Source organism: Nelumbo lutea, chromosome 1, assembly GCF_056320005.1.
Source record: "Nelumbo lutea isolate HS-2025 chromosome 1, American lotus-T2T, whole genome shotgun sequence".
NCBI lineage: Eukaryota > Viridiplantae > Streptophyta > Magnoliopsida > Proteales > Nelumbonaceae > Nelumbo > Nelumbo lutea.
Window position 1 is genome coordinate 36,221,463 of NC_142684.1, and position 10,473 is coordinate 36,231,935.

Consider the following 10,473-nt stretch of genomic DNA (forward strand, 5'->3'; position numbering starts at 1 on the left):
CAACCTCATAATAAGGGGACACGTGGACATGACTCGATATCGGTTACAATTCGGCATAGCCAACTTGCTACAAAGTGATACTCCACTACCCTGAACTAAGGGTTCTTTGAGCTGAAATCATCCCGAGCTAAGGGCACCTCGGTACCAGGTCGCGTCACCAGTACATAATTCAATTCGAGGTGTATGAGCCTTAGCTCGAGAACAACAATTCAAGGTAGAAACCAGCTTGGGTATACCGATCTGCCCTCAATATAACCCTGAAAGTCACTCCAACGGTTCCCTAATTTTGCGGGATCATGCCTCGTAACAACTAAGCATTATCTCCCCGTCCGATTCGGGCAGAAGTGATTAACCTTATCAACTGATAATGTTATCTCCAGTTAACGCGAAAACAGATTCTATCATGGAAATGATCTCGGAACTACTCCGCGAAGCTCACGAGGATCCATTATATACATGCCTCCCTCCAGGGGCCCAAGGTATGCACGCAATTACTGCTTACTAGCTCTCTTGCTTTTTAATCACTTTCAACTCGCACATACTGACTTAAGCATCAGAACGACCTCAGCGGGTAAGCACCCTCGGGTTCTCTGATTCTTTTTGTGCAGATTCTCCACATCCGTCGTCTACTGGGAGCCAAGTCACCTCTAGCTAGGAGCAGCCAGATTGCGTTGCATCAAGTTCAATTAACTGCATTTTCCGATTTGGTTTTTCAGTTTTTCGATTTTTCATGGACACCCCTAGGTGGTGTGGGAAGTGGTTAGCATGGCCATTAACTACAAGGATTCCCTAATCATCATAGAAGGAGACTCCAAGCTCGTAGTTAATTGTCTTAGAAAGAAGGTGCAATCCCCGTGGAATCTGGATAACATCATCAAAGAGTGCCTCAATGTAACAACGCGGATCAATGCAAGCATCTCATTCAGACATGTGTATCACGAAGCAAATCAAGCTGCGGACTGGCTCGCTAGAAATTGTCAATCTATCACTCCAGTTAATGCTAATTGTATCCCATATGATCTTAGTGTAATTTGTTTTCCTGATTCTTGAGGAAGAGTTCCCCCATATTGTGTAACTCATATTTTGCCTATAAAAAAATGGAGAATAATGGTTCAGCCCAGTGTCAGAATCATAGGCTCAAAGTACAGTTAGGGTAGATGCCAGCTCAGAATTAATGCCAATTCACGGGCGGGCCTTGGCGCATAAAGTGGGAATAATTGACCTTTCGAAATGTTATAGATCTGCAAGTAGAAATCAGAATTCTGCAATGGGTTTCGGCCAATCCAGCCTTGGTGGTATGACGGACTGGGCTTGTTTCGGGCTAGGGTGTCTTCGTCTCTTAACGAGTCAAACAACAGAATACAGTTCAACATTCTCGATGGCAAAATAGTTAATAGTGAAGGCTAGACAAACCTGGGGGCAGGAACACCCCACGAATCGGCCAAGGCAATAATAAGCAAAACAGTGTATTGTTTTCCTCAAACAACATTTGTTTCACCAAAAAAAGAGTATGAAACCTTATAAATCTGTAAAATTTCAGTGATATTTTTGCCTCTTAAGGGTCCAAAAGTATTGTTTTCCAACCTTGACACATGTAATGGTATGACCTTCAATAACCATTATGGGCAAAGTTTGGTATAGGGATGGCCCATGAATCATAAAGTGGATACTTGTTTTAGGTTTTGTAATAGGCCATAAAAGTTAAATCCAAATATCATATATCATATTTGGTTAATACTTATTTGCACATATACATTGCACGTGATCCTAATAACCTTTGGAAATCAGATGAGATGAATTCCCTTCACTCTTACGTTTTCCCACCAAACTCTACCAATAATTTTGTATGTCTTTGGACGGAGATCCAACCTGCTACACTCATAGTGGCTACTAGGAGAACTCTAACATGGCCACCTCCATCCTCTTTTACATTTAAAGCTGGTATGTGTTAGTTAGCCCAATAAATTTTAGTACTCCCAATATCAAACTACAACTCCTCAATGACAAATGTTAATTCTCCATTTATCTTTATTTTTTCTTGCCCAACTCAAGTTTATGCAAAACTTGAAAGAAATTTTAGAATAATTTGCTGTTAGAATTATAATTAGGTTCAGTGATCAAAATTACATAACTTGAAATTGAAGAGAGATGGCATGCATCTCAAAGAAGCAATCTCTTTTACATATAATGAGTTTTTGAAAAAACAATATCCTCCCAATGAAAGCATTAATGTAGGCCACTATAACTGAAATGCAAAAGGAGGCTTTTTCCAAAAAAAAAAAAAAAGAATCAAGAGTCAAAAGTAAATAGCCATATCCCAACAATTGATTCCAGAAGGAACCGTTATTGTCAAAAAATTATCTTCACTTTTGAACTGAAATTCTTCTTTCTTACCGTTCATAGTGCAAAATGTTGGTCTTACACTTGAATATGCCCCAAAACGACCTGGCCCTCTCCCCTTTATATTTATACCACATTGAGATGAGTCAGAGAAGAATTCCATTTCTTCAATAGCCCCTCCAGAATTGTACATTTCTGTTAATCCAATTGGTGCAAACTGAACCCTTTGATCGTAAAGCTGCATAAATGACAATGTTAGAAGTTTCTATATCAAAAAGGGAAAAAGTGGATAACAAAATGAATTGATTTATTGGAAAAGACGAAGAGTTTGTTAAGTAATGGGGGCATTTACTAATCACTTGGAATGAAATGATTTATTGGATCATCCAGTGTATTTGGGAAGCAGTGTGGGTAAATTAAAATGCAATGGACATTCAAGTAGTGACTCTGCTTCTTAGGCTGTACTTACGGATTCAAATACAATGGATAACTAAAATGAATTGATTTTTTTCTACCTTAGTTTTTATACTTATTGACTAACCTTGATTGGAGATATAGTAAACACATCACATTGCAAGACTTTCAATGATACATCCAAGAATCCTTTCTTTGGCAATCTAGACAGAGATCCTGAAGTTGCATAAAGAAAAACATAAATGCCATAGATCTGTCAATAAATTGATGAATGAAGAACCCGGCAAGATAATTCATTTGAATCTTGGAAACCAGATGCATCTCCAAGACAATTCAATAAAAATGGTAAGCAAACTTCATATATTCCATGGGTGCAAAATTCATAAGACAAAACTGTACCTGAATTAAAAGAAAAGACTGCACAATCTCCTGTCCATGTGTCTCCACAAATCTCTTCAAAATACTCAATATCAGCAGGGCTAACATGTCCAGATAGCTCGGGATCGCTACTGTTCTGAACATTCTTATCCAAACATGGCCAGATTCCTGCACCTTGGCAATTGAAAATGCCTAGAATTCCAGAAAACTTGTTCAGATTCCAAATCTTCAGAAGACTGCAATGTAGATGCCAGAGAAGCACATGAGGATAGATAAAAGAAATAGAGTCATCATCCATAACACCAAGTAAAAAATAATAAATAATAAAAAAGCTACCTCTTCCCATCTGTAACTGGATCATTAAATAAGCAGTCTCGTGATGGCCTCCCAGGGTATTTAGCTCTAAGAACTGATCCATCGGGAAGTACAAGCCTTCTAAGTATCTCGAAATCATGATGGCCAGGTTTGTCACTAATACAAAGAGCAAGTGTATGTTGTTATTGAGTAAATTCTTCAAAGGCATCATTATCATTATTTGGATGTCACAAAACAAAGTTGGCAATGGTCTAGTAAACGGTATGTATTAGGAAACAAAATCAACTGACTGCGCAGAATCTAAGTATAAACCCATGTCCTTTTTGGCCTCAATTATTCTCCATCAACTTGCATCAGATAATTCTTATTGTGAAGGGGTTGGTTGTTTATGTTTATACCCAAATCATCTTACTCTACTTTCCCTCATTTTATCTCCTGTTGGGACAACTCCTAGAATCCAATGAGTGCAATCATCTTTGAATCTATACCTTATAGTCATGTCACTCTTTCATTTCAAATAGCTATACCATTTCTTTTGGTATTTTATATTGCCTAATTTTTTCTCCATTTTTCTAGGCCTTACTCTAAATAAAAAAATAAATAAATCAGCATGACATCCAATATAAATTCAATGCATGGCAGTTTCTAGGCCAATCTGATCCCACTTAATAATATTATTCTATGACAAAAATTGTTTACCTAACATAAACACCACAGCCTCCCACAGCTCGAGCGACTGCATGAAACTCAGCTGCATAGTGGCGGCTCTGAAAATATAGGAAAAGTTAATACTTGAGACAAACATAAAGAAGTAGAATTTTGTGATGGGTAAATCTGAATCTTACATAGAACATGTCCCAATCTGGGACTACAATTTCACCAAGAAATATGCTGTTAAAAGCCACTGCAGCTATGTGCAATGTCTGTGATGCTTGGTTTTTTGGCCAGTAATCATCAGATGCTCTGGTGATAGAACTTTTTTTTGAACTGAAATGGAAAATGTAAGCAGAAATTAAGGTATGATATGAAAATTTAGAAGGAAGTAGCGATGATAAAAACCTCAGGAAGTCCCATCCAATGAAATCTTTAGAGCTTAGTTGGTGAAATTAGAAGATAAATCAGTTTATAGTTTTATACTAGTACATAACATAAGAATGTATTTCTATATGAAAAGGAATACATGGTTCCCATGAAAATCATTTCAGCCCATGGAAGGAATGGAAACTGCAATTTGATTGATTGGAAATAATTCTTGATAGCAAACAGGATGCATGTAGCCAACCCCATATAGTTGGGATAAGACATGGATGATTATGATGATGAACATAAGAAAATGCTTCAGGTATATGAGCGTCATGCATGGGATCTGCAATAGTTAACCTATCTCTAACACGTATTTGAATTTATATATCGATGATATCCTATGAGAATAAGAAAACAGTTCAAACATCAAATTATTATTTTTCCAAAAAAGAGTTTCAGCTTATGTCCAACATGCACTCACTCTCACGAATGCAATGATGCATATGATTGCATGGGATATTGGGTATTAGTAAAATATATTTGCATGCTGCCCCCCCCCCCGCCCCCCCCTTTCTCCCTCTCTCCTCATATGTGCGTGTACAAGTGAGAGTGCATAGACACATGAAAACAAACTAAAGACATGCAATGATGCATGTAATTGAATGGTATTAGTTTCATTACTTATAAATAGAGTCTGTACTTTGAGCCATGCAGCAGATTATGCTGTTATCCTTGAAGTTTGCAGCTATTGACTTCTCGAGTGCCTGCTGGAACTTTTGGGTGAGTGATACTCGACCTCCCAAATCAGTTGCTATTGTTTCCAGAATGTTTTGTACATCTACCTTAACCCCATCCACATCTTGAGAAACCAGATATCTGTGTAGATCATCATAAAATTCAAAAATTTTATCTGGATCAATGGTACCAACACCATATTTCTCCATGCAATCCATGGATATATCCCTCATATTAGCTAAATTTCCAGGTGACTGTACTGGGTATCTCAATTTCGAATTATATTTCTTAGTTCCAGGGGCATCTGGATGAACTCCCCCCCAGTACCCCATCAGTGCATGCCATACATAGACGTACCTGAAAATTTTAAGAAAAATACAAGTTACCATCAGTAAACCTCCTACATATTATTAGCAGTTAGAAAATATAAATTGCTCATGAGTAGGAGGACATTGAAGGATAGTCACTATATAGCGTAACTCTAACTCTATATATGGTGCATGTACAAGGGGATATACTAGTTGCAAAAGTGAGTGTCAAATTCCTATGCATCTAATTTTTTGCAAGCTTCAGTTGGTTAGAATTATTTGATGATCAGGTTAAATTTGGAGCAGGAAAATCTCTCAACAGGAGCAACGGAATGGTAGGTCTTTGGGGTGCATACCAGCATGGTATGGCACCCTTATGGTGTACTCCATGGTTATCTTTGACTTACATCATGATGAAAGAAAAGCTCAAAAGAGTCAGTACTGAAACCATACTTCAAACCAAACTCCTTTTTAATTTCAGACACAAAATCCTTTAGGTCTGTTGCTGCTTCATTTTTCCGAAATTTGGTGTTTTCCTTGATGCTGACTAATCTGGCCCCAAATCTGCAATTGACAAAAATGGGATTAGATAATATGTTGGTAGTATCTAAATTAAATGATTACAAGAAAAAGGTGGTGGATAATCATACTGTGATCCTTCAGGAAAGGGCTCTCCATCTTTCTGGAATTCATTAGTTGTATCTTGCCACCCATCATCTATTATTAGGAATCTTGCTGGAGTGCCCCCTTCAGATAAGCTGAACTAGACAAAAGAAAATAAGAAAATGTGAAAAGTCATAACAAGTCGTTTGGTGAAGAGATATAGGAAGAAAAAAAAGAATATGCATGAAGAATGACAATAAGCACAGTGGAACACTTCCACAGATTCACCTCTTTAAGCCATCTTTGATTCCCTGAGGATTAACTTCTGTATAAAAAGCATCCCAGGTGCACCAACCAAACCAATCCAGCATTCCAGGCATCTGTTTCAGTAAACAACAAAAAGTCCACTTTTCTTGGGACCTGTTAATTTTACAACATGACTAAATTGAACGTCTAAATAAACAAAATGGAATGATTTAAGTGAGATATCTACTTGCCTTCTTGGATTCACGAAGTGAAAAGGTCCCTTTGTGCTTCTCCAACATCCTGATTATGATCAAAAGTCCATGGTCAATTGATGTGAGGAAAAAAGTCAATGATCTCCCTAGTTCCCACACCACCACTAACATTAAATCAATCCATCTCTTGGGGACGATGACAAAATTGTCAACTAATCCCACAGTTTGGACTCCTCTTGTATGACAACTACAATAATATAATGGCCATGATCAGCGTTCCACCTGCAGCCTGCAGGAAGGTTTTGACTCTAGAAATTTTTGAAATGTTTAAGAAATTCGAATATTTCTGTAAAAGGTTGCCAACCTACTTCATGGATTCCTTCATGAGATCAAATGGATTGTCTCCACTATTCACAAAAACTGCTTTTAAAGACTGAGATGCAATAATAGCTGGATCACCTACAGAATATAAAAGAGGTCCATGTAGTTAGACCATGAATGAGACGTAGTGTACAACAAAGACTAGAAAAAAAATTGAGAGGAAGATAGGTTTAAAGAATTTATTCTGCTATAAATATGTTATACACTTGTCACATGTAGTGAGGTTGGGAACCTCCACTCCATCCAATCCATTGAGCAGAATACCCATCTCAAAACTGAACCAGAATAGAAGCCATCCAAGATTTTTTTTTTTTAATGTTTGTGCAACAATGGCCAGTGTCATCCCATCAATTGACACCATGCTTATCAGATCCCCTCAGAGAGATCTGATGGTGGGTTCCAATTTCTCTGCACTGTTCCACATATCATAAAGAATTAGAACCAGAACCCATAAACAGCTTACCACTCTCAACACACAACTCAAGCTCTTTTGCAGAATTCCCCTGCAAACTGCTTCTAAATTCTCCATCTAGCACAGGCAAGAAGAGAATATAGGATGTAGATCTATCAGATGCAGCAATAGTTTCTTCTTCCTTTGCTTCCATGAGCAACATCTGTGTCTCAATGGGAACATCACTTCCAGAGGTCCCCATCCTAGGTATCATCCACCAAATCTTAAATCGAAACAAACAAAGCAATCTGACATCCCTGTATCACAAATACAAAGTTTATTCCATCAACTGGTCCTCCAGTTCTCCGATAAATTCTCTTCCAATAACAGAAGTATATGGTAGTATATTTTTCTGTAATTTATTTCTCAAATAATGAAACTGAATAACAAATTAAACTGATTAAAGTTTGCCTTGAAAATTTTGACATAGCATGACAAAACATTGAGAAAAAAGTACAAGGTATTAAATTACTAATTAGGATCATGCAGGAAACTTGGTAATGGGTGGGGAAGATTAACAGCTAAGAAGGGCCATTACCCTCCCGGCTATCCATGGTCTTGGGAGGGGTAGACTGGAGATGGACCTACTTTTGTTTTTTTTTTTCCCACAAAGTGGCCACTCTCAGGCCCAAACTCTCATTTTCATGCAGAGGTCTGCAAATGGTATCCATTTCTCCAAATTCAAATTCAAAATTGATCCATTTAAAGGTGATGATATGGTTCCACCTCTATCTGATCCAATTTAAATGCACAGACATTAGTAAAATTGCTTTGGATGTTGTATTTTTTATAGGTTCAAGTTTCATACAAGTTATTTTCAATTAATATTGTCCATGATATACAATATCCAAGACATTTTTAGTTCATTTTTTTAATAACATTAGAATATTTTGATCCTTTCCAGTTTAGTTTATTAAGGCTGATTCAATATCTGATTAAAATCCAAATTCAAATTCAGTCTGATATGAATCCTGTAGAGAAGACCGATTTGAATCCAAAAATTAATGAATTACACCGGATACAATCCGTTTGCAGCCTACTTGCATGTCGGCCCAAGATTTTACCATTGCACCAAGTAATGATCCCGGGGGACAATCCACAGCTAATGTTGAAAATGAGAGCAACTCAGAGCACTTTTTAGTTTGGATGGTCAGAGAGAACATACTAAAAGCAAATCCATAAACAAAAAAGGGTAAAACAACAAAATTAGGGCTAGATAGGTGAGTTTATATGGTCAACCTGACCTTTCATGGTTAAGCCCATTTGAGAACAAGCGATCAAATGGTGGGTCCTCTCTTCTTGTACACATGTACATCTATGTTTTCCCCCAAAACAGAGCAATGCATCTAAAAAGGCGGACCATATATCATCTCCTGGAAAGTAAGAAAGGCATATCTACATATCTATATAATCTGAAAGTGGACCTAATTTCCCGGCAGCAAATCTTTCAGAGTGTAGACCTATATCTTTAATGAAAATCGGGTTTCATTGTAAAGCTCATTATAACATGAGAAACTCCATAAAAATAACCAGGGAAATGAAAGGCCTTTCTACTCCAACATACATGTACATATGTTAAATGAACAAAAATGTAAATAGTAGCGATAGAAAGCACTGAATACCAAAAGAAGCAGATCCGGAAATCTAACAGATATCGAAACATAGGATATTTCATTCACCAATTAATAAAAGGGAAACATAGGATATTTCATTCACCAATCCGGAAATCTAACAGTTCTCAATTGCCCTGTCAGCTGTCACCAAATGAAGGATCTATTACTGAATAAATAGAAAATATCATATTCCTAAAACATCTTGAGAAGATCTGCGATAGTACACACTTACCGATAAAGAAACCTATGGAAGCTGAATCTCAAAATGGACATAAAACGGAAGTAGTGAAGGGGAAAAATAAAAGATAACTTACTGAATCACTCCCAGCTTGAAAACATGCCGGCAACTCTTATGAGTTGAAGTTGCACCGACAAAAGCTGAAGCATTTTCCCATGGAGTAACAATGACATTGTCTGGAACGCAAGTGAGCGCATTTTTTCCGTTAATCCACAAAATCCCATCGTTGATGGCGGGCATTTCGCTTAAACTCATAGAGTGCTTCCATGTCTTGTGCAAATGAAGACTTGCTTTGGATAAAATCCTATTATGATTTGGGGACAGAAAGAGCGAAAAGCGGGCATTGAGGGGCAGAGATCTAAGAGATGGAGAGATCATGGTGTTTCTTCTCAGCAAACTGGTCTGGTGAGTGTTGAAACTTCGACCGTTGGAAAACAGTTAGGATAATCCCGGGAACATAAAGAAAAAAAAAAAAAAAGGAAAGAAAACAAAAGAAACAGGAGGCAATTAGTAGCGGAAAAGGTTTGTGACTGGAATCGGCAATTGTTCCCCAATGGAGAGATGACTCGTGCACTTTCTTTCTTTTTTTTTTTTTAATTATTTATTGCTATTATTAATTTTCTTCCCTCCACAGTCCACATATGTAGTTCTCATATTTTTTATCCACATTTTGTTTATGGATCAAGGGCAAGACGTAACAAGAGGAGACCGGATCTGCTCCTCACACCGGCCTCACACGCATATCCCGGGAGATGTTCCCAATGCATGGTAGGATATGCGTGTGAGGTCGGTGTGAGGCACCCTCTGTGAGGAGTAGATCTGGTCTCTAACAAAAATAGGGCGAGTATACCTGCTGTTGGGCCAAATTAAATTTTCTGCCCATTATTCTCTACCCACACTCCACCTGCCTTGAAGTGGTTGCAGTGTGATGTGAGTAGCGTACAGGTAGAGAAAATGAATAAGAAATCTAGGTAGGCAGGACAGGAATTAGGATGGACTCCTTAGAGAGCCTGCGCTGCACATGCATGCCACACTTAGGGTCTGTTTGGTTGAGGGAATAGAACCCTGGAATTGGAATCGGAATGGGTCATTCCAATTCCGGATGTTTGGTCAACCAGAATGGGAATGAGGAATTGGGGAATGGCCATTCTCGACCCCTCCCCCAAAATGGGATTCTCATTCCGCTATTAGTTTTCATTTTTTTCTTTTTGGACAA

General features: G+C 37.9%; 1 protein-coding gene across 2 annotated transcripts; it reads right to left on the minus strand.

Annotated features, from left to right (window-relative positions):
- Positions 1–2,104: 2,104 nt before the first annotated feature.
- LOC148874276 (putative galactinol--sucrose galactosyltransferase 2) lies at positions 2,105–9,804 on the minus strand. 2 transcript variants are annotated; one of them, XM_088981823.1, is made up of 14 exons: positions 9,334–9,804; positions 7,419–7,663; positions 6,943–7,033; positions 6,614–6,662; positions 6,405–6,496; positions 6,164–6,271; positions 5,967–6,077; positions 5,152–5,562; positions 4,293–4,434; positions 4,147–4,214; positions 3,469–3,603; positions 3,154–3,368; positions 2,882–2,970; positions 2,105–2,578 (listed from the first exon to the last, which is right to left on the minus strand). In XM_088981823.1, exons 1-14 carry the CDS (start codon positions 9,633–9,635, stop codon positions 2,297–2,299), a joined length of 2,340 nt encoding a protein of 779 aa, XP_088837949.1. In that variant the 5' UTR covers positions 9,636–9,804; the 3' UTR covers positions 2,105–2,296. The 2 variants fall into 2 exon arrangements, with proteins under 2 accessions (XP_088837949.1, XP_088837950.1); XM_088981824.1 differs by lacking the exon at positions 9,334–9,804 and adding an exon at positions 8,651–8,865.
- Between the last annotated feature and the right edge of the window lie 669 nt (positions 9,805–10,473).

Excerpts from the sequence above, each read along its gene's own strand:
- LOC148874276 (XM_088981823.1), bottom strand. The coding sequence starts at position 9,635 with ATGATCTCTCCATCTCTTAGATCTCTGCCCCTCAATGCCCGCTTTTCG. Across the intron at positions 6,663-6,942 it reads CTCATGAAGGAATCCATGAA|GATGTTGGAGAAGCACAAAG; the intron begins GTAGGTTGGCAA and ends GATCATAATCAG. Across the intron at positions 3,604-4,146 it reads GGCTGTGGTGTTTATGTTAG|TGACAAACCTGGCCATCATG; the intron begins GTAAACAATTTT and ends TCTTTGTATTAG.